Genomic DNA, 27,373 nt, shown 5'->3' on the forward strand with positions numbered 1-27,373 from the left:
CCCAGGGCAGTTTTTATGCTTCTTCAGTGATTGTTTATAAGACTTGTCTTCCCCTTTGCACCCTGTGTAGGTGGCCAATGTGGAGCTGTACTACAAAGCCATCCAGTTCTATCTGGAGTTCAAGCCCTTGTTACTGAATGATTTGCTCATAGTGCTTTCCCCCAGACTGGACCACTCCCGTGCTGTCAACTTCTTCAGCAAGGTACGCTTTAATGTCTCATTATGATAGAGAAGGAGTAGTGGATGGGAACATGAACTAGCTATTTTTTTGTAGATTTTGCAGAAATTCTGTTAAAATTCTGCCTGAATGTGGATGGAAAGTTGGCTAGTGAAATGATGATTGTACATGTGCGTCCACAGGTGAAACAGCTGCCTCTTGTCAAACCCTACCTGCGGTCAGTACAGAACCACAACAACAAATCAGTCAATGAAGCACTTAACAACCTTTTCATCACAGAGGAGGATTATCAGGTGAGAGCCTTTGACATGCTGCTGTATTTTGTTTTATTCCATAGATGCCATTGTTTGATTTAATAGTCTCCCCCTTTCCCATCACACTCTTGTTAGGCTCTGAGGACATCAATAGATGCCTACGACAACTTTGACAACATCTCTCTGGCCCAGCGTATGGAGAAGCATGAGCTGATTGAGTTCAGGAGAATCGCTGCTTACCTCTTTAAGGGCAACAACCGCTGGAAGCAGAGTGTGGAGCTCTGCAAGAAGGACAAGCTTTATAAGGTGCTGTTTCCCCCTCAACATTCACCTTTACTGTCTTTGTGAATGTGTCTGATACACCGGTTAGATTGTCTAAGACCATTCCTGACCCTGTCCATGCTGTGTCTCCCCTGCAGGATGCCATGCTGTATGCGTCAGAGTCCAAGGACACAGAGCTGGCAGAGGAGCTGCTGTCCTGGTTCTTACAGGAGAACAAGAAGGAGTGTTTCGCCGCCTGCCTGTTCACCTGCTATGACCTGCTCCGACCTGACGTGGTGCTGGAGACCGCCTGGCGGCACAACATCATGGACTTTTCTATGCCATACTTCATTCAGGTCATGAGGGAGTACCTCAGCAAGGTGGGTCAGCTTTTTTCTGGCTGGTTTTAAGTGCACTGAGGAATAAATAGGTTTTGATGTAAATGACGGCCATATAGCTGTGCAACACTGCTGTCATTCTGTCTGACAGGATCACTACAAGGTCTGCAACATCTGAACCAGGTCTTAGCCGTCGACAGTGCAGTCAGGAATTGAATCTGATCCATAAACCAGATACAGTAGTCTAGAAAACTGTAGCTAATAAAACGTCTTTTTTGTAGACAAATTGAGAATGTCACGGTGGCTGCAACTGCAAATAATCAGAACATCTGGAATGTGAACAAATGCAGAATCCTGACAGTATTCAAAATAAGAAAATACTGTTGTTTGCCTCTGATATCAGTAACAGTCATAGTTGTCAGTATCAAATGAAAGACATGCCCAGAAGAATTTCTTATGGTCGCCTGTTTACCAAATTTCTTTACAGGGAAATATTTGTAATTTTGTTCTTCTATGCTGCACCTCTTCTCTTCCAGGTTGATGCAGTTAAGGAACAGGTGAAAGCTAAATGCTCTGTTTTTGATCTCTCAGACGACTGCAGCCTTGAGTGTGCATGGTTTTAGCTCGACTCTCACTTCATCACAGTCACTGAGATGTCTGGATGATTTCTTTTAGTTGTTGAGGAACTTTCTAGATATGTAGTCTCTAATAATACTTTAAGTGTGAGGAAATTAAACTGTAGCTGTCTGCTGCAAGAATGCAGGATTGGAGAATTTTGTATTCACCACATTGACCTTAGACACATCTTGTCTTGTCTGCATGTCATAATCCCATCCCATTCATCCCAAATACCATTCAGCAATCTCTAAAGTGGGAAATGACAGTAACTCAGCTAACTATAGATTATCTAAACTCAAGATGCTGTGCCCGTTGTTACGGGACTATTGTTTGCCCCTATCCTATCCCATGCTTAAAGAACTAAAACATAGCAGCAGACTGCAACAGAAGTCAAATCAGGAGTTTAAAAAAGGGGGAGAAAATGCACTGTACACAATCATGATGAAATATCTGTTTTATTGCCCTTTCAGACACAATGCAACAACAGCAACACTGTGCTCTGAAACCAGTTGGTTCACTGCATCGAGTTAAGCGGCATGTGGAGCCCAGTGTGCCACTCGGCAAACCTGTACCTGTAGTTCAACCGAGTTGAACTACGGGTACAGGTTCGCTAACAAACTGCTCAGCCCAGCATTGTGTCTGAAAGGGCCTTGACCTTCTGAATTCCCGAAAATATCCATCACTTTGTTTTCAACTGGTGCTCAAACAGTGGAGAAGCTCTAACAAGTGTAATAATTTCTCTGCAATGCCACTTCAAAGTGCATTTCCTCACAGACATTGACACTGCACAATGTGAAGCTGTGTGTGTTTTTAAAAGGTTGTTGAGTTTTGATGTATTAGCTTGTTAATAGAACAAAGCATGTGTGGAAATATCTGTCGCTGATACATTGCAGCAGGCTGTTGGTTTTGCCTGGCTTCCTGTAGAAAGCCTTGAACTGTAGGCAGCACCTGGCCTGAGACTCACCCTCCTCCCTCCTCCTCCTCCCACTACCAAACTGCACCACAGTGCTGCAGCCTGTTCTTCACTGCCAGCAGTGGAACACATAGAGCATGGGACTGTTTCTGTATACAGCGAAGATCAGCTCGTTCGAAATGTGTGCAGAGAACCTAAAGAGCTACCGTTTATCTGAAGAGGCATGGAGATGATGAATGTACATGTACAGCACAAGATGTAGAAGTGCACTGCTGAGCAAGCCATTACATTTAGCGATAGAAATAACCCGCATCCAGCTGCTGCTTTTCTCCCTGCGGACCTGATATGAACATTTTGCTTATTGTTGCATCTGACTTGCTGCCTTAAGAAGAACTTCTTCTTTATTTATTTGTGTATTTTTATTTTTTAGAGGAAGTAAGAATTATTATTTTAAGTTATTTTTTCTTATTAAGGTAATTTAGCATCAATAGTTGGACTTTTGAATTAAATTTTAGGCACATGAAGGCAGGAAGGACAGTCCTCATTCATGCATGATGTTAAGTATGTACTGTAGAAGTCACTGTGTGTATAAAGTTGTAGAAAGTGTGAAAAGGAAACAGTCCTGGTTCAATCACCTGAAACAGCTGGGTTTTGTTGTGACTTGAAATCTGCTTAGGGTGGCGACCCAAATGAGCATCCTTGTCAGAAACGCTGTCAGTTAACAAATATACATGTAACTGTTTTGATTTTCTTTTCGTTGTTTAGTATGTTGTTTACTCATTAGCTGTTACTTGACGGTGACTTTGTATTAAATGCTATTACTTCTTTGGCTTGCAGGTAGATAAACTAGAAACCTCAGAGTCCCTAAGGAAAGAAGAGGAGCAGGCAACAGAGACGCAACCCATCGTCTATGGTAACAGTCCTCTCATGACATCAGTGTCCATTTCACTGTGGACAGAAGCAAAGACAGCAGTCTTCTTTCCACACACAGCACTTTGTGGCCCTGAGATTATCCAGTGTTCCCTGTGGTCATTAAGCTTCATAGAACCTTGAATACCAGAAATTATTGAATCCCCTGAAAACTTGTCCTCAAATATCAAACCTGCAGTAACTGATTTTCTGTCTGAAAATAGCTGCCTGCTGTGGCCAAAAAAGAAATGCCCCCATGAGAGCTGTCAGAGTGAACTAAAACAGTACAGTTGTGGGCCACACAGATAAACAATGAACAGTTACTCACTATAAGGCTCAAATTCAGGTGATCTGTTTCTATATGTCATCACTACAAGCAACCCCTTTCACAATTGTAAAAGAATGACATGATACATTGTTGACCAGAGCAGCTTTTAGTACAACAATCAAAGTTTAAAAATGTTTATAAGAGTTTAGCACTTCATTCGCTCTGGTTTGATCAATCTGACAGTGACCAAACAACCCACCAACTGTCATCACATTCAGATGTTCAATCCTGGTTAGTGCAGGAAAGCATGTGTCATAACATGCCAAACTAGTGAGAAGGACAGAGAAAAAAGAAATGCCAAAACAGTTCCCAACCTGGCAGAAAATGGTGTTCATGTAGGGTCCTGTCATAGCAAGTGGTTGATTGAGAAAACAAGTTTTCAAGGCCTTTAAAAAAAAGAATGTGATCAATGTGTAATATAGGTTATATCGAGGTATATTTACAAATGGGTTGAGGCATTTTACAATGCCCTTTTAATTCATCACAACAGATGTTAACAGCTGCCTGTAGTCCCACAGCTGAAAAGGAAACTACACCAGACTACACGGTTCACCACACAAGAACTCTGTAAAGCTAAAAAACAAGATGAACAAACCAGTGAGGAAGCACTGTGACCAAATCATGAAAGTTTTACATCAGAACTGTGGCTCTGGTTAAAATAAAGCAGACCAGTTACATGTTTGAAACCTATACTTTGTGTGTTTGTATCCTGCAGGCACACCCCAGCTGATGCTGACAGCAGGCCCCAGCGTACCTGTGGCTCCTCAGCAAGCTTACGGCTACGGCTATCAGGCACCTGCAGGATACAGTCAGCCAGCAGCTCAGCCAGGCTTTGGCTACGGCATGTAAAGACCCCGCCCCCTTCTCTCCACATGCAGGCTGGAGCTACCATCCATCCATCTCCCACAGTCCTTCACCAGACCATTATTATTGTCTCTGTGTGCCCTCTACAGGGAGCAGGGGATAATACAGACAAACTTTGTTTTCTTTTTTTCTTTTTTTTTAACTTTTTTTTTCCCCCCTTTTTAAACTGTCATGAAGGACTCAGTTTTATTTTTGTTGTCAAAGAAAAATATTGCATCGCAAAGATTAATTTTCTCACATTCCGTATTGACTAGATTAATTTTTTTTGTCTATTTTATTTGAATGGGAAATGGTTTATGTACAATGGCAATGGGGGGGCTTGTGGGAAGAGCTAGTCCTCTTCTCATTTTAAAAATAAGGTCTGTTGTGAAGCATCTGATTTGCACTCTGTAGTGAGAAGAATTAATGTAGAACCTTTTCCTTTTGATGTGTGTGAGCAGCTTTTTCTGTCCGACTGTAAAATGCATTTAATTATTGTATATTCAGACACAAAAAAAAATGCTACTATGTTCCTCTATATTTGAACATGAGACTGCCGCTTCCATGACCACAATCCTGAAACACTACGTTGTACCAGTCGTGTCCCCACACACACTCACACACACTTCAGGGCTGTTTCTTGAAGAAAACCCAAGAGAGTATTTTACATACGATTTACAGGAAAGTTTGATTCTTTCCAGGAACGCCTATGCAGGACTCTCCAAACAAATTTGCATTCAGACGATATTTCCATGTGCTTTAAATACTGCTTTAACGTGGGACCATTCCACCTCAGGAGGGACTGCAGATCTGTTTGTGTTTGACTAACATGCCCCATGCCCCCTCTTTATGCTGCGGTTTGTTTCTGCTGGATATCTTTTTGGGTTACTGAGTGTGTGCAGGAGAAATTTTTCAAACTTTACTCTCCTCACGTCCTGTCAAGGGCTGCCTTTAACCTTTTCATCTGACCCGCTCATCCAGCTCAGAAACAATATCACAGGATTTGTGGTAATTTGAAGTTTTTATCAAAGGCTTGCGTGTATACAGGAAATCAATCATTAACTCCTTTGAACTTATATTCTTATCTAAATTACCTTAGATTTAAATTGTGCACTTAAGATACTTGATTGTGCATAATCAGGATCATAATGAATGAGACAGCGGTTTTGTTTTCCACTTAAAAATAAAGGCTTCTTGTTTGTCAAGACCAGTCTGATTGTCTTACATATATGGTCATGTGTAGGAGATGAACTCAGTCAACGGTCACATTTGCTTTCCGTTTAATTTGCTGCACATTTGTCCTCAAAAAAGGGGAAGTGATGTCATGGTTCTGATAAGTGATAAATACTGAGCAAAATGATCCAAGGCTGTAAAATGTATGAAAGAGATGCTGCAGTTTGATGTGAACGCACTCTAAGAACTACAGCCTCCCCATTTCCAAACACTGTATCAGCGTTTCTATTTGCTGACCTTGCAAATTTGCAGAGGTCCGTTTCACAAAGCAGGTTTACTGAAAACTCCGAGTATGTTAACCCTGAAATGAGGGAAACTCTGAGTTTTCCGTTTCACATAGGAAGGTAAGTCAAACCAGAGAAAGAGGGGTAACTCAAGCCTGTTTCACAGACAGAGGTAAGTTAAACTCCGAGTCAGTTACCGCAGTAACTGACTCTATGAACCTAACCTGGTCGGGACCAGGTTTTACTCAAGGAACCTCGAGTTTCTCTGTGTCTCCGCCCTCTTTCAACCACACACCGCATTCATTTCCTCATTCATTCATTCAGTCAGCAGACGAGTTTTGGCATAGTTCTGCCGTCTGTTATTAAAAAAAAATCATTAAAAATATCAGTCAGTGGGAAGTCCATTAGGCACAGTAGGTGGTGACTTTTTTCGTTAACATGGCATGTTAACGTCTTTTGATCATGATCCCGTGGATGAAGGTGCAGCGATACTGCGCAGAAAATTAAACATTCGTCGGGAGATATTTATCAGACCACGATGTTCTTGCTTTTCCAGACAGTTATCGTCTTTAGGCCACCACCCGTTCTTCATGCATCTGCCTTCTTTCTGTTGGCTGAGTAAAAGTCTGTGTTAGTTTAAATATAGGCTTAATTATTTAACATAACATGATATAGATGAGAACACTTTTTTCATTTTTAAATTTTATTTCATTCGTTAACAAAAAAACAAAACATTATATGAACACAATATAACCAATTTTACAATGAAAGGGAGCCACTTAATATTTACTTTACAATGTAAAACATGATCAAAATGAGGTAGCTACCTCCATGAGATCATGCAGAGGTCTTACCTGTTTCAACCATGTTTTTATATTTGAATTTAAGCTGCTGCCAAGTGCGCTTCTCCCCCGCGGGATTGCACCTAAATGAAATAAATTAATAGGCAACCATTCAAGCAGTTTTGCCCTGTAATATTATTGTGATTTCAAAGGACTACATTTATACTCACGCATTGACCCGAGCAGCAATGTTCTCCCACGCCGTCTCCCTCTCCTTCGCAGCTGCAGCGGTGTTGGACTTCCGTCTAAAAACGTGTTCATATTCGCTGTATGAGCGCATTAAAATGTCTAATTTCCAGTGGCGTGAAGTACGCAGCCTTCCGCTTCCCCGTTGCCATGGTGACTCCTCAAATCGGGGTTCCATTGATGCTGTCTTTTTAAAGTTGCGGTGCACGCGCTTAACTCGAGGTGAACCTACTCTGAGTTAATCAAACTAACTCAAATCTGCTGTTGCGGAATCGAAAACTCAGAGTTTCCTATCTCAGAGTAGATCAACTCAGAGTTCAGGGTTACACTCAGAGTTTGTTGAACCTGCTTTGTGAAACAGACCCCAGGACAAAGGTGAACCCTGACCTGGTTGTCTGCCAGAGCCAGCACCGAAACAGGAAACACATTTTTGAATTCACACAGGCTTCAGTTGAAGTGAATATTAAGAAGTCTCTGCAGACTGGTGCGAATAGGATAGTACCTTAAAACCAATGCATCTGAAGCAAACTCATGCGACAGTTATGTCAATTTGTTGCGTGTCAGAGCTGTTGATCCAGCTGCAGGCCAATATTTGACGCAATACTCAGTTCTGAGATTGGATTCGACTTCAACGTGTTCCTGTTTATTTTGTCTCTCGTTTTATGCCTGCTACCTTGTTCATGTCCATTCAAATGCTGCAGTTTGACTCAATACACAAGCATGTAGCATTAGCACCCTCTGATGGTACAAGGCAGAGGTTGCTAGAAGTAAAGCAGACCAGTAAAATGCTCAGATCTGGTGCGAGTTATCACCAATCCTGTACCAGGTGTTATATCTCATCTCAAACAGCTCGAAGATTGTGACTGTGTTTCTTTCAGAAGATAAAGGTAAATGCACACACAACATTTATGTGAATATGATAGCTGAGTAGATGGCATTCTTATTCTTTCAGAAAATTTGACTAATGTGGCATTTAAAGGTGAGGAAAAATATTCAAGATATGTCATTGTTTCATAAAATCCAAATGACATCCAATTGAATTTCCTTTATTAGGAGAACATCATTTTAGGACCACAGGCAGTATGAACCTCGCAGCAGGAAAAGCACAGGCATAATCTATGACATCAATAACAGTGGCATTCCACTCATTAACCAATTCCAAGGTACTGCTTTTTTGCATGCTGGCTCACTGTCATTCCTTACTGGGGCATTTAGTGGAACTAAGGTGTTAATGTACTTTTCCTGCTATGACGAGTCAAAACGTCTGAGAAGAGCTCTATCGTTATTTTACAGTGTTGTAATTCTAATGAGATCAGTAATGGCTATGTTTCCCCGGAGCGTGTCTACAGACACAGGCCTCAGCAGACTGGTTGGTGTGGGGGACTCAAGAACAGAGTTTGCGGTGTGTTGCGGTGCCACTGTCATAACTACCACAGTAAAGTAACGCACATCAAGTACATAACATGTAATTGAGTCAATCGTAGTATAAAAATATAAACTCATGGTAGCCCAAAAACAATTTATATTGTAGACAGTTTTAACAACAAAAACTGTATTCAAGTCCTACAGATGCAGGCTGGAACTCTAATAGAGCTTCAAATCTCCAGTGACTCTGTCAATCAGATCAGCTGGGCCTGGACCAATACCCAGCACGGTGCGTGATCCCGGTGCTATTTGTGTCCTTCCTGCGTCCTGAATCAGGCTGACAGGAAGCCCCACTTCTTTGGCATGACCCAGCAGATCAATGAGGGTGTCCTCATTGGGGGCCTTCACCACCACCTTGGGCTGGCCGCAGTACTCCCACTGTTTGAGAAGCTCAGGGTTCCTGCGCTGAACCTGTTTGTAAGCAGATACAGCGGCATGGGAGCACTGGGCAGCGACTTTCCCTTTGCCCATCTTCAGGTCATTTCGGACTACCAGTATCATCTTGAACTCGCCACCTTCTCCCATCACGCTTGCTTCACCGGCGCCATTCCCCATCGCTGCCATCAGGGTTTTGGACGTTGGGCCGAAGCGAGCGCGAAGGTGCCAACCAAGGAAGAGCCCACAGCCCAGTCCAGCTGCTACACCCAAGCCCAGTGGACCATACAGCAAATCCATTGTTAAACCTGCAAAAAGGACAACACAGAATAATTAAAGTCTATGTCACACATCTACACCCACAAGCTTAAGAGGCTGAAAGGTTGAGATAGCAACATCATCTTTTTCACACTGAAATGAAATTCTTTCTTGGTCTTGAAAGCAGCAGTTGATAAAATGTTACTTTCTTCGCCAGTTTATGGGAATGCTCAAATTTCCCTTTCTCTGTGCACTTCCAAGGACTGTTTCTCTATTTTGGCTCTAAAACTGATACTCAAATTCATTCCTCAATGCTCCAATGCTGAATGCTATTTAGTTCGTCTTTAACTTGCTAACTAACTGTACATGTGGAACTAGCCTGGCTAACGTGAGCTTCCTGGCTAGGGACAAGACCGTTTATTCGCCAACACACCGCTTCGTTACAACAGACAACACTTCAGGAACAGACAGACTCATATTCATTCATTTCCAGTCCCCACAGAGCCAACACATTGTATCTGAATGGTTACACAGCGGATTTTACTGATATGTTTCATACCTGCCGGTTTCTTCGACGCGCTGGCGGCATGAACGAAGTTTCACCGACTTCTGTTGTGGGCGCCTGATGATGACGTCACACAACGCGGCTTTCAAAAATACGAAAACATTTATTTTTAAGTTAAACAAATGTTTTATGTGTCACATCGTCAAAACATTGTCAAGATTTTCCTTGAATAACTTTGTAAAAAAAAAAAGAAAAGAAAAAGAAAAGAAATGCTTTTGCCAAAAACTGACTGAAAATTGGAGGAGGAGGTACTCTTGGAGGATAATAATAATCATAATCTTAATCATAATGATAAAATCGCATCTATTGGCAGTTGTGAGCAGCTACAGAAAGATCTTCAAAAACAAAAAAAACTATTAAATCTTTGGGCAGATTAAACTCAGCCCACGTACACATAAGCCTACTGTTATTTAATTTCCTGTTGTTGCAAATGCTGAAGTATTTTTGTTTTATTTTATGTTATGGAAAAATAGTACCCTACGAAAGTCGGTATACTGTACATACGCCTATTGTTTACAGATGGTATGCAGCATGGGAAACAACTTCTGGTTTTAACTCACTGCTACAGTCATATTTTAGCCTTTATTTATGTAGGTAAGTTTGGCTTTAGCTCTTCCTCTGGAACACTATGTTCAGTGTCACACTCTGAAACCCGAGGAAGCGAAGTACAACCACAGAATGATCCATTGGCCACTCAGCATTTCCACTAGAAGCTCGCTCAGGAGGACCTCACTTTCCTGTCCGACACCTATCCTGCCCGTTCACCACCAGCTTTTAGTCCAACACTGCCCTCTATTGAACAAAGCAGGGAACTTCTGATGTGACTAAAACAAAGAACGCCTGAAAATACAGGCATCTGGAAATTAAACCATGGATGTAATATGATGCCATTTTTTGTTCATCAGTCTATTTCGAATAGCTGATAAATGTTTGTGAAGTGTCAGTCCATAACCTTAACAAAGCATGTACACTGCTCGAAGTGTTGATAAAGATATCAGAATGTTTATTTTGGTAGCATTCAGCCACATCTCCCTTAAATCTTACATATATAGAAATAATGTCACATTTTTTGTTATTTCAAGTAAAAAAGCAGTATATTATCTCCCTTTTTTCCCCATCATTTATGATACTGTCCTGCAGATAGGTAGTTGAACATGCCAACATTATGCTCCAACAGCATCAAGCTCATCTGCTCCACATCAGTTCTATCCAATTTAAATTTGGGAATATTTACAATTACAGCAAATATTTGGAGCATTGAGTTGTGTCAAAAACCTGTAATAGTGGAAGCTGTGATGTTTTGAAGGCACTGCAGAGTTTTGGATTATTTTGACTAAGACCTGCAAACAAAATCTGAAGAATTTTATAATGTGCACATGGCAAATGCTTTTTTTTTTTTTTTTTTTTTACATCACTAACAACAAACTGCCTGTTCTACAAAGGACATAGGTAGCTTCATTCATCCCTTGTTTGCACACAGGAGCAAAGTGAGACCACTCTACACATACCTTCTTCCTATTATGTTTCAGGCAGGTATAGGCTCCTTGCTAAATGATGCTAAGCATGACATAACACAGAGCAAATATTGACTGAAGATCCAGTCTATACATAACACACAGGTAGTGTCTGTGGGCTGACAGGTGACAGAGCAAGGAGCTATTCTTGTCTGCATGTATGTGAAGTGTTATGGATGACCATGGATTTACGTTGGAATGTAAAGGCTGAGCAGATGGATGCGTTACCGTTTGTTTATATTTTCAGCAAACCAGCTGCATACTTGAAATGAATTTACTGTATATAGATGGATAGATATATAGATTGAGGCCATTTCCTCAGGAATACGTTGCTTTATAGGTACCATGGGCTAATATCAGAAAGACATGGATTTGAGGTCCACATTTTTCACAAAAACATAAGTGACAGTGTTTTCATTATTGGATAGTGTTGCTTAACCTGTTTTCCTTCAGAGAAGCAGGCTATAATAATACACTGTTACTGGGGCAGACCCAAGGTGCCATTGTTTGAGTGGCCAATGGTACAGCGCTTTTCTGAGTGTACTGAATGTTTTCACCAGTTGTTCTTATTTCTACTTTGAAAAACCTCATTTTTGACAATGATAAATTGCTTTAGCCCTTTATTTGTAAATGTTGCGATGCCTCATTGTTTCGCTTTAGTTTTTGCCTTTAAACTGCCGGAGAGAATTCGTCACTCTTTCCTGCTTTGCCACCCATGACTGTGTCCTGCATCAGTCTCTAGTCTGACAGTCACTTTCTTTTAAACCTGACGCCCCTCTTACATGAACTAAGTGACCTCTCAGGAATATTACAGGTCAAGACCAATAAGAAGAAACTGATCTGACTTAAGTGCTAAGAGTTCTGGGCAGCCTCCAAAGGCTGTGCTTGACACAGATACCATCCATGTTTTGCTGAAGTCAAAACGGTGAATGGGACACAGAAGGCCTTGCCTGCGTCTTCCTAATCATGTCCGAAGTGACAGTAAACCAGAATATCTGAATTGTTTTCACCAGAAAGAGTTCTGAAATACTTTTCTCACTCTGATAAACAAGATGCTGCTGAAACTCAAACATGGTGATGCAGCTGAGGTCTTCTGTTTCTAGTTATGACCTGAAAAATGTGATGTCCTGAGGTGTTTTTTTTTTTTTTTTTCAATTTGGGAATTAGCTGAGCTCTCTTTGCCCAAATGCCATTCATTCACTCTCTGTGTGAAACCTACTGAGGACTGAGAAGTGTTAGAAGTGCGCTCCAGGAAAGTGATCTACTTATTTATAGACCTTTAATTAGACTGGCTCTCTGGAGGTTCCACCAGGCAAATGATGAAATCTCCCTTTTTCTGTGTCTCTCTTCTGTCAGCCTGCCCTCCCCTCCCCCGGCAACTCTGTATCAGTACTCTATCCCTCACTGGCCCCCCTCCATCACCACACCCTGCTCTCAAGTTATGATGCAGTTCATGGGGAGCGTACTTTTGCCCTACATTGCCACTGAGGCTCCACCACAGGTTCTGTTTGAGCTCAGAGTTTATCGTGGATTAATCATCAACTGAACGGTGAGTTTACCCTCTCTGCATAATGCTGTAACATAACACTGGGCTGTTATATTGCAAGCCTGCTTTGTTTTACCCTCTGCGAAATTAATGTCTCTCCAGTGCACTGCGGTTCTCTCTGTTTGAAATGGGAAAATTGATTGCAGCTTATCAAATTTCTCATCCTGAAGTATGTGCTCTGTGTTGAGTTTCTCATTGTCCCTCACACAAGAGTTACTCAACAGGTCTGGGTTGTTTTGGTGGGAGCGATTGCACAATCAAGTGCTGAAGCAGTGCTGCGCTACTCTGTTTCACACGAGCAGTAGTGTTGTCATGAAACTGTTGTACATGCTATTGATTGTGAATAATGCATTGAAATATAATTAATACGAAGTGAACGGTTGTGTTGAATACAGAACATATTTGTGCAGCTGAGTGGCATGTTTCGTACAAAGTGACCTGTTTGGCGCCAGTGTATTTAATTAGTGTCGCTGACAGGATGTCAGACACTGACGCACTTTGCTGAGCCCTTTTGCTCTACAATGCATTGTTTCCAGTGCAAGAGGAGAAATGATAGGGTGCATTAAACACTGTTGCCACAGTTCTTCTTGTGTGACTGTGTGTGTTCAAGGTTTAAGGTCTGTGATGAAAAGCTTGTGTTTGTGGTTCCCTGAGAAGGCCAAGAGTAGCTCTCTAAATGCCTCGCAGCCTGATTGTCTGAGAGGATTTTTATTTTCCTCTGTGTCACACTTCTGTTGCACAATTCACTGTTACATATCCACAACCTTATTGTTCAGTGCTTATGATGTGTGTGTGTTTGTCCTTCAGGGTAACACTGGACACCTGGATGCTGAACCTACCAAGTGATCTTAAACATACAGGCTCTAAAGATGCATCATGGCCTGTTGTAATATCAGTGCTGTACAGTGCCTGTAGCCTGACAGCCCAGCCAGGGTGAATGCGTGGAAACAGGAGCCAGAGGCCCAGACCTAGGGCACAGGATAGAGGGATTAAGCTCTGAGAGAGAGAAAGTGTGTGTGTGTGTGAGACACTGACAATTCCACCAGATGGTATGCTGCATACCTCCATCTCAGAGTCCCCACCTCACTGCTCACTGGCAGATTCCTGAGAGACCTGAGGCTCTGCAGTGAGACAGCATGTGCCTGCAGGCCTGAATGTGTGTGAAACCCCTTTAGATAAATAGATATACTTTATTTATCCCAAGCTGGGAAATTGCAGTTTGAGTATGACAATGAGGAAACAAAGCAAAATTGTGCCCTCTTTCAACCACTGCTCATATCACTGTTCCTTCCACTGTGTGCACTTTCTGAACACCAGGCGAGGTGGACTTATGAGTGTCCACACAGAACAATTAACAAGACTTCCTCCCAGAGTTGACATTCGTGCTGATTAAAGCACTCGTCAGCTCATGCAGAGACCTGAGTGGGTCACCAGTAATCTGCAGGATGCAGGAGGAAAACACAGACTGGTCAGCTGGTGGGTATACAGAAACGTCTGAGTGTGGAGAGGGTTTGGGGGTGCTGCGTGCTGTTGCATGCCAGTCAGTATTTGTTCTGGGCTTGTGTCAGTTTCAGATTTGCAGCGTACGATGTGGAGTGTGTGATGCTGTGCTGAAGGCGTGTCTTCTCTCAGCAGCACTTTCTGGTGAATACGATGGCAGAGCATTCGGCTGAAAGTGAAATACCTCAGCGGCGTCTTGGTGTCAAGGAACAGCAGAATGGAGAGCTGGCAGGTACAAGCAAAAGACATCTAATATACAGCTGAGCAACAGATCAAACCAATGCTTAAATATACATTTATATTCGTTCATCAGTGCTAAAATGCCTTTGAGATAAAGGTTTTGTTATACTTGCATGAGTTTTGTGTCAAAATGTTAATTCCTCTAATGGACATTTGTGTGTGTTTGCAATACCCTCACTGTGTGACTAGACTCAGAGCTGTCTGTGGATGAGAGAACACAGAGGGAGAGGGAGGAGCGTGAAACTCTGGTGCTATGGAGGAAACCTCTGCTCACACTCCACTACTTCACCCTGGAACTGCTCATCACCGTTAAGGAGTGGATATGGAGGTGAGGCCAAGGGTGAGATGCAACCTCCCCCCAAAACACTGCCCTGTTTCTGCAGCATTACACTTCAGGTGTTCTCTCTGTTTTCCATTTGACCGGCTGCAGAGCATGAACAAATGCATCTGGTCAATGAAAGTTTACACCTGAGGAGTCAAAACTCCAACTATGATTTAGTGAGATTAAAGCACTTGGGTGGCCAAGAAAGCATCAATTCCAGTATGTGATGATTTTGTTATGCATTATTCATGTGGTGATTCTGACAGCAGCTAAGCTGTGCTTTTGTGACGTTAGTTTTATTATAAAGGAGCTAGTGCTGCTTGTCAGTCTCAGGCAAAAAGGAGTATATGATGGTTGTGGAAAAAAAGCCATCATACACTCTCCACACTATCTCACATACACATGCACACACTCACACACATATGACCAGACAGGAAGTGACCATGATTGTCTCAGTGCTATGACCCCGGAAGGCCTTCTCGCTTACAGTTTAGTCTTCAGTCAGAGGAACCTATAATGCAAGACAAAAGAGATATTACAGGATTTGCTTATCTTCTTCTCCCCTCATTACTCCTCATCCTCACTGAGCTGACCGGGTCTTTCCACCTCACTGTCCAACATTACCTTCTCACACAGCACCGGCATCAGACCAGACTACATCAGAGTCTGCTGTGATGACAAATTCCCCACGCTGCACAAAATATGTTGACATATACAACTAAAAATCTTTGTTGACACAGAGGGCGCAAAAGAAGGTCAGAGTGTACGTTCAGGGAGGCCTTTGTGGTTAAGTATGTAAGGACAACGTGTTTATTTTCTAAACTACAAGAGGATGTGGTGAGCCGCAAGCACCACGAGCAGCGTTCTGACTGAAGGAAGCTGCTGTTCACCGACACTCAGAACACATGCTGCTGTGACTGCTGCAGGGGGGGGGTCATGTGAGCACGTTACCACTTAGCCTAGGAGAGAGAAGAGAAGTTTATCCTGTATGTTGATAGAAGTGGTTTGTAATTTAAAGCATATGCACAGGGAGTCCTCTGGGCAACATACGCTTCAGTGTTGTGGCTCCGCGCTGGCTTTGCTCAGGATGTAAACAGGGCCAATGGTGGTGAACCAGGGAGGACTGGGATGGTGGTATGTACTGAAATCAGATGATTAAAATTACTTGAAATTCTACATGTACAAACCATATACACAATAGAAGTGCAATACAATTTCTGTTGCCCACAAGACACAAATGATCTGGAAACATTAGAGAGCAGTTTAAAGACATAAGCCAGAGAGCGATGAGGACCAGTTTTTCAGTGTGATACAGGTGACCTACAGTCATGTATGGATATGCATATGGAGTGAAATAACTAACCTGCAGCAGCTTATGAGCAAGTAATTGCCTCCAAAACTGCAAAACTGTACAAGGAGGGATGTTGTCTGCACCTGACCGGGGGAGGGGCTGGGCAGGAGTGGTCGCGGCGCTCTTTTGTCACATGTCATGTCACTTTTGACATACCCAGCCTCCCGGGAAACCGGTAAGTCAATTAGCTGATGTGACAGAGAAAGAAAAAGGTGAAGTCAGACATTTAGACTGACCGGAACCTATCACGGCTGGTGGCTAACGTCTTCTAACGACATTCAGCTGCGTCCCAGGACGTTACTTAAACCAAAATACACTCCGGCTGGGGTTAGCTTACATAGCAACAAATACCAGTTTCTGTGCTGTTAGCTTGCTAACGTTAGCACTAAGTAAGTAAGTCTTTGATTCAACACTCTGAATAAAAGTACACATATTATAATATACATGTTATCATTATTATTATTAGCAAAATATAGTTGAAGTAGTTTAAGTTAAGGCGCTAACTCGTTCTGTGTGCCAGTTATTTAACAGCTAAAGCTAGCTATTTTTAGAGCGTGTCATGATTTGATTGTTAGCTAACAGTGATACATCTATGTAGCAAACGTTAAATTAAAAAAGGACTCAATTATGTTTTAGTTTTAAGGTGCTAATCATGAATTTGTCTTAATGTGAATCCATTTTCTCTTAATGTCAGCACAGGTGACAATCATTTAGCCACCCTACTGTGTAAACGTGCGCTTTTCTCAATACAGGTTGTCATGTTCTGTACCAAAGGGTTACTGTGACTGTATATGCAGCGTGTCACTGGTTTCCTGCAGATGTCCCTCTCCCCTGAAGTTGAAATGAAAATTACGTCCTCTCCACCAAAGATTTGCATCCTGTCCTCTCACTAATACTGCCTCATTCATGCATCTAATGATTCCTCATCTTTTTTTCATCTGCCCTCACACTTCGTCCTCCCTACTCACCATCTTCCTCCCCGCCTTGATTACCATTCACCTCTGCCCCCTCACACCTGCATTTATCACTTTCCGCCTTCATTCTGTTCTTCTTCACCCAGGCTCTGGCAGCAAAGACAGACTGTGTTTGGCCTGCTGATCCTGCTTATCCTCCTCTCCATTGCCTACTGTATTGAAGGAACACACCAGAAGGTGATTGAATACTCTAAGTATTGTTTAATATAGTACGTTATAACCATACTGTGGCTGCTGTGGAGGTTCAGCACCTGAACTCAGTTCTCACCTTGTTCGGCTGACATAAACCATGAAGTCTGGGTCTTTTACAGGAGGATATAATTCACTCAGTATTTAGAGGGGTTAGGTGACAGCTCCTTACCGTTTTTACCACCATAACACTGAATGTTATAGACATGTTTGTGGTGACTATGGCTCAGGAGGTAGAGTGGTTCATGATTCTCCAAATCCACAATTCAATTTGATTCACACTGATTTACAGTTTCAATTAACAACTTTTTTTTTTAGCATTGATGACTATGTTAGTCTGTTGAGTCCTGATTTGTAAAGATCAAAAGTGTTGTGTATGAATGGACCACACTCAGGCCATGTGGTCCGATTAAAACTTTTTTTTAAGTGATAACAGCAACTTATTTCAAACAAACTGTTAAACACAAAACAAAAATAGAGTCACTAGATGGCAGAATGGTTCTGTACAGCAGTGTGCGCGCACACACACACACACAGCAGCCTACAAACTGTACTTTGTCATTGTCTTAACTTATGGGGCAGGCAAAATGTTGCAGGAGGGAAGCAGGAAGATTTTCCTGTTCAGTTTCTCCATCATCTTCTACTCCAAAAGTGTCCATGCTGTCAAATTGAAAAGTGCAGCTGCAGGCTGTCGGTAAGATACGCTGTTTCATCTTTGAAATGCTTTTTTTGTCCTTCAGACATGCTGGATGCGCGTGAGAAGGTGGGGGTTGAGAGCAAAAAATCCTGACAGAATCACAGATCTTGCTTTTGACTTCACTGAAAGCTCATTTCGATCAATTTTCAAAATCGAAAATCGACAGCCCCGACTATCGACACCGCTACTATTCATTAAAGGAGTGGTAGTTTGATCCCTGGCTCCCCCTGCCCACAGGTTGAAGTGTCCTTTAACAAGGGCACTCAATCAGCACCATTGCTTTCTCCTACTAAGGTTGAAAAGTTTTATTTAATTCAGCCTGTTTACTATTTATTTAGGTCGTACATATTGACATTAAGTCTGATTATAGTACAACTGTCCCATATAGTTATCAAGGCAGAGAGCGGGATTCACAATGTAAGAACAGTGCCTGTAAGAGGATACCTGCATGAACATCATCTCGAACAAGTGTGTACTTGTGAGAGTGTGCTTACATCACAATAGTTTAATTATTCACTTCCCGCAAAGCTGCAGTTTTACCTGCTAATCCCTTACGTCCACAGAGTATGCTCCTGGAACTATGAGTGTAAACCAAAGCAGGCTATGCTATATATTATATTATATATATTTTTCCAATTTTTTGTGTTTTTCCTGCAGTCTGCTGAAGTATACTGAGACCCACTGCCATGACACATTTTTTCACTGTTATAAGCAGAGTCGGGAGTTGTGTAATCAGTTCTTAGTAACTACACGTAACAATTGCCCATGGCTGGCACTGCACTTCCCAGCATTCTGCCAGCAAAGAGAGAGGCAGTATGTGGTGTTTTTGTTTTGCTTGGTTTCCTGGGAAATGAAGTCTTTGGTCAGAGCACGCTCCCCCAATCCCCTCCACCCGTCAGTCCCCTCCCTTCTTCCCGTAATCTACACACTCCACGCTTCCTCCTGAAAACAACCTGCCTGGCTCGGGGGAGGTGTAAACGGAGTGATAGATGGAGTGATAGTGGTGTATGAACAGGAGGAAGAGGAACACAGAGAGAGATAGAGATATCTTGGCTTGCCTTACTTTACTAGTTGTGTAAGAGCTGGCTGCCACCATCAAGAATAATGGAGCTGTTCTTCTATCAGTGTGCTGAACACTCCTACCCTACGGCTCTGTCCTCTAAACTCAACAACAACCTCTGTCTCTAAAAAGGTCTCTCTCCCACTCTCTTCCTCTCCCTCTCTTTCTCTACCACTCACTTGCCCTCTCCCACCCTTTTAAGTGCCCTCTGTTTTGCACACTTTCACTCCCGTACCTTCTCTCACTCTGTGTCTGTCCCTCCCCTCCTCTCTCTGTGCCCCCCCCCCCCACCCCTTCTTGTTTTCCTCACACTCTGTGCATGTGTCTCTGCCATGTGGTTGACCGTCCCTCTCTCTGGCCTCTGCAGTATGTACGCTACATGGAGAAGAAGACGCTGTGGTGCGCCTACTGGGTTGGCCTGGGCATCCTGTCCTCGGTGGGTCTTGGCACCGGCCTGCACACTTTCCTCCTTTACCTGGTAAGAAAATGTTTTCTGTGACTCTCCATGACAAGTTGCCCGCCACTTTCACTCTGCAGTTATTCTCTTGCCTGCGCATGTTTATGACAACTGAAATGAAACTCAAACACAGTAGGTAATGGTGGTGCAGTGACGCAGGTCTCAAAAGGCTATGTTGATGCTGGTGTTGGGTTGTTGCTAAGGCTTTAGGGAGAGCATTATTAAAAGCTTTCGAAGGCTCCTTATGCATTTGCGCATGCATACGTGAGTGTGTTAGTATGGGTTTGTGTGCGTGTGCATTTCAGAGCGGGGCGGAGATGAATAGGCGCTGTGGTAGCCGCACTGTTTTGACAGGCAGTCCAGGAACAATCGCACTCACTGACCCCTCTGACTGAGTGCACACGAGGATAAAAACTCTCTCCCTCCCCCTCTCTGAGTTCTTTCTCTTTCCTTTCTCCCCAGTCTCCTGCTCCCCACTGTGTCGCTCACTCTCACTTTCTCTTACACTCCCTCCCCTGACTCGTTCTCCTTTTTATGTCTCTCACTACTTACGCTCCCCCTTTTACTCCCCCTGTCCTTCTCCCTTCCTCTTTCTTTCTGTTTTCCCCCCAGCTCTCACTGGTCTTGCTCTGTTTTGAGCATGGGGAGGTGTTGGGTCTCTACTGCTGATCAGATCACGTCCCAAAACATCTGCTTGTCTTCACTGCTCTGAGTCCATCTGTCATCAGGGAGTCCACTGTTGCACTCGTGTGCCCTTGCCCAGTGGAGCTGAACTGGAAACTTTGAAGTGCGTGTCCTCCGTTCTGCTGTTTTTAAAAGCCAAACTCTGGCGCTCCAAATGTAATTTGAGAGTTTTTTTCCTACTCTCTGTCAGTGGCCCAGCTCAGTTTTTCAGAGGGTTTTAAAGTGGGATGTCACCATCTAGTGTGCGTGGCTGCTACTGCAGGTTGTAGTGTCACTGAGTTCATGACAGAACTTAGTGCTCCTTGCTAGAGCTGCTGTCTTGCATTTTTTATAGAGTTTGACTGATATGGTTTTTTAAAGGCCGATACTAGTGCAGATATTTTCGGATTCAATCCACTGATACATGATGTTTTTGTGCAGATATTCAAATCAGATGTTTAAAATTTTTTGTCTTGTTTGCCACTGAAAAAATAGCACTTTTATGTATTCTGTGTTTCCCATCGAATGGACTTGTTGTTGGTAGTAAACGCCTCTGAAACTGCATTTAGACCATGAGACAGTGCTATAAACATTGAAAAATTGCAGGCTTGTGCAGACTGACAAGAACTGAACCTGTTGATGGCAACCCAACTTGTCCACACTGGAATGACTTCTCTGGTCAGACATCCAGATCAAATATTAAGAAAATAGTCTGTGGTCAGCGATCATTCATTACTCTGAAGATGAATGTTGTGCCTTGGCTGGCATTCAAATTTTAATAAACCTGTTGCCTAATATTGGCCTGGGTTATTAGTCTAACCATTATATGTTTATATAAGGAACCCTGTCTGATCTAGTATCTGCTTCCTCTCTTCCTCACTGTGAACCTAAACCACAAATAAGAAGCACAAAACTGACCTCAGAGAATTATAATTATACATCTTGTTTTCTATAGAAAGGCTGTTTTAAAGGAGCCATTGAGATTCCCAAGTGATTTTGTAGATTTCTGGGTCCTGACAGATATTTCTGATTTCTAGCAGTAAAAAAAATTTAAGAATTTCTGTGGTTAGTGAACAGCGCTGAGTGCCAGCAGACATGTTGTCCTGCTTTGAGGAACTAGGACTGGGTCAGTCATTATAACTGGGTCAAATCACTTTAGAACACTTGCTAAGATGTCCCTTCAAATTTACAAGTGTAACACCTGCAGCCTGACCTTTCTGGCACTGTTTTCTTTCCTGTCCGTAAGACCTAATAATGTGCTAGAAATGAGAGCTGAATTGGCCTGGGTGTTTACCAGCTCTTGAACTTGATTTACACCCATGTCAACATTTGGAAAGAACACCACCATAGTTTCACTGTAAGTGATATACGAGTGCACCAGTGGTAGTACACAGTGCTACAATGAATTTTTATTGCACAGCTTTTCACCCAGTCTACAATTTGATGAAAACACTGATTGTGAGGAACTGAGTAAACCACAGGGCAGACCTCAAACAACCAGTCGTTGAATCCACTACTTGACAGACAGAAAATTGACAGCTACAGTTTTGATAATCAGTTTTCAAGCACAATTCCCTGGTTCCAGCCTCTGAGACCTGAATATTATCTGTTTATCTTTTGCTTCCATGATGAGAAACTCATTTTCTTGTCGTTTTGTGAAGACGTCACCCTGGGCTCTGGGAAATTGTGAAGGACAAATTTTAATATTTTTCTACTTTGATAGACCAAACTAATCTAGAAAAAAAATCTTAAGACGAATAGTTGATGAAAATCATTGTTACTTGCAGCAGCACCAGATTATTCTGCAAAAATAGTTTAGATTACATTCTGCTATAGTATTGTATATTAGAATCAAATCTACTGTGATAATACTCAGTCATTAAATATTGCATATAGAAATTAATAGATTAACCAATTCATTTATTGATAGAAGTTTATTTAAGACCTTGCATTAGTAAATATTAACTGATTCATAAATTGTCAGGAAAACGTTTTCACCTGACTCAGGTCATTATTATTAACAGTCAGTAGAGGGTGCCAGTGGTCTTAAGATGACGGTAAACCAGAGCAGACTCATAGTGAAATACTTTACAATGTTGTATGATTATATCATGAACAAGTATCAATATTTTTATTCACATAAAGGTCACAGCTGAAGATTCATATATTGTCTCCGTGGCAAATTAAGATCTGGAAAACAAAAATGAGTTTGAAAGGTTTGGACTTTGGACTTTTTGACAAAAAAAACCCTAAAAATATAACAACTGACAAGACTCCACAATATATCATATAATTGGAGAGCATAGTGAAACATAAAACTACTAACTACCAACAAATGCATTTCACTGCACACCAGTTTTCTACTAACCTTATACGAATACTACATGAATACTAGCATGTCCAGTAACCATTAAGGGCCTCTGTAGTGCTGTTTTCACATGACATAACATGTGACTGTGTTGTCATGTGACTTCCCCTACCTTCCCACCAGCATCATGTGTCTGTCCTTTTTCTGACTTATTTAAGGGCCTCTGCTCCCTAATTGAAGCTAATTCCTTCTTTCCCTCCAGTTACAGTAAATGTGTGGTCACATTTTTCTCTGCCAACGCAACATTGACTTCATTGAACTGGGCACTGCAAGAAGGTTTCTGTTTAACCTCTCTGAAATTGACATGACAATCTTTTACTGCAAATAGGGGTTCTGTTAGAAATAAATGTTGACACATCACATATTGACAGCACACATCCTTAGCGGTTGGCAAGAAGCAACATTGACATGAGAATACCGTCGAGTCACCAGCAGAGGGGGATGCAGAACCAGTAACATGCAAACCATCCCAGTGCATGAAACCAGAGCAGAAGTGGCAGCTCTCCTGTTCCCTGACATGGGCAATTGCTGCCCTGTGTCTCCTCTCTGTGTTTGCATCCCGCTGAGACTGCGGGAGATCATTGTACATGGACAGGACTAGTTATTGGAGGAAGATAAAACCCTGCAACTCAAGCGTACAGAAGAAAAAAAGCACACTTCTTGGCACACCATCAAGTGTACTTTATCCAGCTGCTCTGAGGGAGGGGGTAGTGGGTGGGTGCTTATAATACAGACCATGAAAACAATAAAATCACGCAGGAACACTGGAGAGATCTCATTTCGACAGGGGCTGCAGAGGCGAGGATCAGTACACACGCATGCACACGTACGCACACTGAAAGTCCTGCACCTGCGCATGTATCCACCATAATGATTGTGAAGATCAAATTATGAGTGGGACCGGCTTTCATCCCCACTTAGGTTCTTAAGTATTTGTTTTCTAGTAACAACTAGTGTCACTGCCCTTCATAAATCCTCTTTTAACCGAGAAGGGGTTAGCGATGAGTGTGACTCTTGAAAGCTTGGGAATGCTGTAAATATTTTAGAAGAGAGCTCATCTGAGTCATCCACCATTAAATTACTTTCAGTAATGGCTGTTGCCATTAAGTCATTATGGGCAGCATGAAAATTGTTGTGCTCAACGTTAAATCAACAGCAACAAAGAATTAAAGTCATTATAATTGAAGCCGCGCACGTTGCTGTTTACATAATAGCAACTAGGGTAGTCTTTTTTTCTCTCCCTCTTGGGTTTGAGCTGTTTTATGAGCGAGAGGTGTACATGTTGTGTCTTTCTGAGAGCATGAATGTCAGTAGCCACTGGGGAAAAAACAACACAAATCCTATGGGATAACAAAAAAAAAACTAACCATGTTTGTAGCGTGTTTATGACTCTTGATTTACAGTCCCTTGTCTTTCAAAAAATAAACCAGTGGCTCAGCTAAATAAAGCAACATCGTGTAGTTTTCTATATTCAGTTTTTTTAGGATTGCTAAATTATGGGTTGCAGAGGAGGTTTGTGTAGAATATACAGATTTTCCCCAGCAAACCCCCTAAAATTAAGTTTTGGCTGTTGGCAATTACCAGGAGCACAGCTTTAATTAGCGCCAGCTATCGCTGCAAGCGCTGCACAGGTCTGAGAGTGTGGCTTCCACACACTGTCCCTGTATTGTCTTTTCTTTCTTTTCACACACTGCTGCTCAAGTCCTTATGGTTCTCCGCTTGTATGCTGTTGTACAGTTAAGTGCAGTCCCCCCGCACATTCATAGTCTGACAAGAATATGAGGGTGAGAGGAACTTGGTCACAGCATGGCATGTGTTGGACAAAGGACAAGTGTGTGTGTGTGTGTGTGTGTGTGTGTGTGTGTGTGTGTGTGTGTGTGTGTGTGTGTGTGTGTGTGTCACATGACCATTGTCTTTTACGGTAACGAGTCTTGCTACAATCCCAGAAGCAAACAATAGGGCACCTTCTCGTTCACATAGACAGAAACCTGGTTGCTTTGTTTGATTTGTGAGTCACACACTCCTGCAGGTCTCTATGACCTGGACTAAATTTTCCACCAGTGTTTCTTTTGTTTTGTTTGCCTTTTGTTTTTATGATCTCTTGACAAGTGTTGATCAGAGAGTTGTTTCTGAACTCAGAGCTGATAAGGCTCTGTGTCAGCTCTTTAGAAAGAGTTGAATTTACTGATGGGTGTGAATTTACTGCATATATATATATATATACACACATATAAACAATGCCAAGATATTGATTCAGAATTGCCTTGCCTTTGCTGTGCGTGCTTTGTGTGTCAAACAGTCTCTTCTGTTGACCAAGGAGCGAATTGATACCTTGCATGCATGTTACCCAGAACATGAGTGACACATCAGGATCAGGTTCAGCAGTTCTTTGAAAAGCTGAAAAGCTACTCTTGACTCACCACTGGCTTGCAGTAACGGATCTCTCGCTTTAACTTCAACACCTCTTAAATTCAATTTAGAGCTGTTAATTTTTAACTACATCTACGTAGATTGTGTGTCAGAACTTATCGCTTGGGTTTGATCCTCATACTACTGAACAGGCAGTATTACTTACAGACCATAAAGAGACGTTGGTTGGGAATTTTAAACTGGTAAGTAATGCATCTGCAGCTGCTCGTGAGGGGAATTATCTAACTTTGGCTTTAAATATGCAATGCCACAAAAACTTTTTACTTCCTTTGGCAAAGAAAAGAGGAGCCAAAAAAAGCAAAGAGCACATTTGCTTTTATCTATGATTTTGAAGTAATTCATTTTCTTCCTCATGAGGTTGGAGACATGGATCTGCCCAAACGTCTTGTGACTTCACCAAACTCCTTTAAGGATGAATACCAGAGAGATGTGTAAATGTGGGGGTTTGTTTGTGTTGTTTCTAATGGCTTCTCAATCTTAACTGTCACACTCCAGCCATCCAAGGCATGCGTCTGTCTGTCTGTGTCTTGAAGGCCCCGGGAGTCCTGTTAATACCAAGTACAATAACCAATCGCTCTGAAAGACTCTCTCTCTCTCTCTCTCTCTCTCTCACACACACACACACACACACACACACACACACACACACACACACACATACACACACATACACACAGAGCCCACAGGAAGCCAATTCTGGGCCAAAGTGGACTTAGTGTGTAGCCAGTCTGGAATGGCACCAACAACCTTGCCAGAACAAGCCAAACCTGACCAGACCAAACCAGAGCACCGCTGGCAGACCGCAGGTGTTTAACTTATTTGAAGCAAAGTTTTGTTATTAAATTCTAACATAAAGGTCGCTCGGTCCTTTTCAATGCCCCGTCACACCATCACACACCCTCAGGGGCCTCTGTGTAGCAGTTGCTGCATCAGCCTTCTTTGTAACCTGATGGACTTTCTATGGTTACCAACATTTTGTTCCCCTGTTGTAGTGTATGTTGCAAAAATGGAATAGACTCAAAGACGGAATGTACACCCATTGTGCTTTGATTTAATTAATTCAAAGCATCATCAACCTGAGAGAATGTAAGATGCATCAGCATATGTAATTTATTGTTTTTTGAGTTTATAATTATTTTTATAATTTCTTTATTGTCATAAGGGCTACAACGAATGATTATTTCGATTTTTGGTTTGTCTACTGATTATTTTCTCCATCTATAAAATGTGGGAAAATTGTGACGAAGGTGATATCTTCAAATTGCTTACTTTGTCCAACTAACAGTCTGAAACCCAAAAATGTTCAATTTACTGTCATATAAGTCAAAGAAAAGCAGGTGAGAACCTGAAAACATTTGGAGTACTTATTGGAAAAACACTAGACTTAAATGATTAGTTGCCATTTATTTTAATTAATCAAATTGTTTCAGCTCTCATTGTGATGATATGCAACAAAACTGAAAATAAATAAAGTAGAAAGTACAAAAAAAAGTTTTCCAATTGTGATTTGTAAAAAAGTTGTGTAGATTTCAAATGCAATTTTACATAGTATGTTATCTATGTTTTGTACAAAATATTACAATATTATGTAACTCTAGATTAAGTACACAGCATGATTATTTCACTGCTTTTTGTTGTGTTTTTAGACACAGTACTTTTTCGGTTCATTTAGAATTATTTTCATTTGCCACTTTTGAACTGGTGAGGTTAACAGAGAAAAAATATTATGAAGTGGTTGTGATGAGTGATAAAACATAGTTTAGCAGCAAATTAATCACTCAATAATGATGATCAGAAATAATTTTAGAAAGATTCAAATGTAACCCCTGCTCGGTTAAGTTGTTGCAAATGAACACAACATATTTACAATTTTCAGTTTTCCTTTTAGAATGTGATTGCACAGTGTGAGGTTATTTGACTTGCAATTGTTGTCCTGAGTTTGTACATTAAATATAAAGTCAGTTTCAAATCATTTTAATTAAAATGAAAGTGTTGTCTTTTGGGGGTATAAACTGTCACTCAGTGGGGGGTCAGAATGTGTGTCTGTCTGCTAGTCAGGGAGAGGTTTCTGAACATGAAGTCATATGGTGAAACCACATGAATAAATCACTGGGACCAGCCCCTCAAACCTCCAGCATCTCACTGTGTGTGTGTGTGTGTGTGTGTGTGTGTGTGTGTGTGTGTGTGTGTGTGTGTGTGTGTGTGTGTGTGTGTGTGTGTGTGTGTGCTTACCACCCACCTCCAAACACCCCCTGCCCCTCCTGTCTGTCTCTGCTCCATCACTGGCCTCAGTCCAGCGTTCTGTTACCTCC

The 27,373-nt window shown here is 41.9% G+C and overlaps 3 protein-coding genes across 6 annotated transcripts in view; 2 read left to right on the forward strand and 1 right to left on the reverse strand.

Annotated features, from left to right (window-relative positions):
- The window catches only part of cltca (clathrin, heavy chain a (Hc)), a 34,168-nt gene extending 28,321 nt beyond the window's left edge, over nucleotides 1-5,847 (forward strand). For both annotated transcript variants that reach the window (XM_041953100.1, XM_041953101.1), the window contains 6 exons: nucleotides 71-202; nucleotides 361-471; nucleotides 568-738; nucleotides 852-1,073; nucleotides 3,400-3,475; nucleotides 4,515-5,847. In XM_041953100.1, coding sequence (XP_041809034.1) covers nucleotides 71-202; nucleotides 361-471; nucleotides 568-738; nucleotides 852-1,073; nucleotides 3,400-3,475; nucleotides 4,515-4,648 — 846 coding nt within the window. In that variant the 3' untranslated portion in view covers nucleotides 4,649-5,847. The remainder of the gene's footprint in view (nucleotides 1-70; nucleotides 203-360; nucleotides 472-567; nucleotides 739-851; nucleotides 1,074-3,399; nucleotides 3,476-4,514) is intronic.
- A 2,123-nt stretch (nucleotides 5,848-7,970) lies between these two features.
- On the reverse strand, nucleotides 7,971-9,804 carry ptrh2 (peptidyl-tRNA hydrolase 2). Its single transcript, XM_041952868.1, has 2 exons — nucleotides 9,745-9,804; nucleotides 7,971-9,235 (listed from the first exon to the last, which is right to left on the reverse strand). Exon 2 carries the CDS (start codon nucleotides 9,225-9,227, stop codon nucleotides 8,712-8,714), a length of 516 nt encoding a protein of 171 aa, XP_041808802.1. The 5' UTR covers nucleotides 9,228-9,235; nucleotides 9,745-9,804; the 3' UTR covers nucleotides 7,971-8,711.
- A 4,268-nt stretch (nucleotides 9,805-14,072) lies between these two features.
- The window catches only part of LOC121616825 (vacuole membrane protein 1-like), a 54,003-nt gene continuing 40,702 nt past the window's right edge, over nucleotides 14,073-27,373 (forward strand). For 2 of the 3 annotated variants that reach the window (XM_041951642.1, XM_041951641.1), the window contains exons 1-3: nucleotides 15,966-16,006; nucleotides 17,284-17,374; nucleotides 19,511-19,621. In XM_041951642.1, coding sequence (XP_041807576.1) covers nucleotides 15,975-16,006; nucleotides 17,284-17,374; nucleotides 19,511-19,621 — 234 coding nt within the window. In that variant the 5' untranslated portion in view covers nucleotides 15,966-15,974. Of the gene's footprint in view, nucleotides 14,287-14,445; nucleotides 14,543-14,739; nucleotides 14,879-15,965; nucleotides 16,007-17,283; nucleotides 17,375-19,510; nucleotides 19,622-27,373 lie in introns of those variants that run through there. The other variant, XM_041951643.1, reaches the window with a different exon arrangement.

Source organism: Chelmon rostratus, chromosome 14, assembly GCF_017976325.1.
Source record: "Chelmon rostratus isolate fCheRos1 chromosome 14, fCheRos1.pri, whole genome shotgun sequence".
Classification (NCBI taxonomy): Eukaryota; Metazoa; Chordata; class Actinopteri; order Chaetodontiformes; family Chaetodontidae; genus Chelmon; species Chelmon rostratus.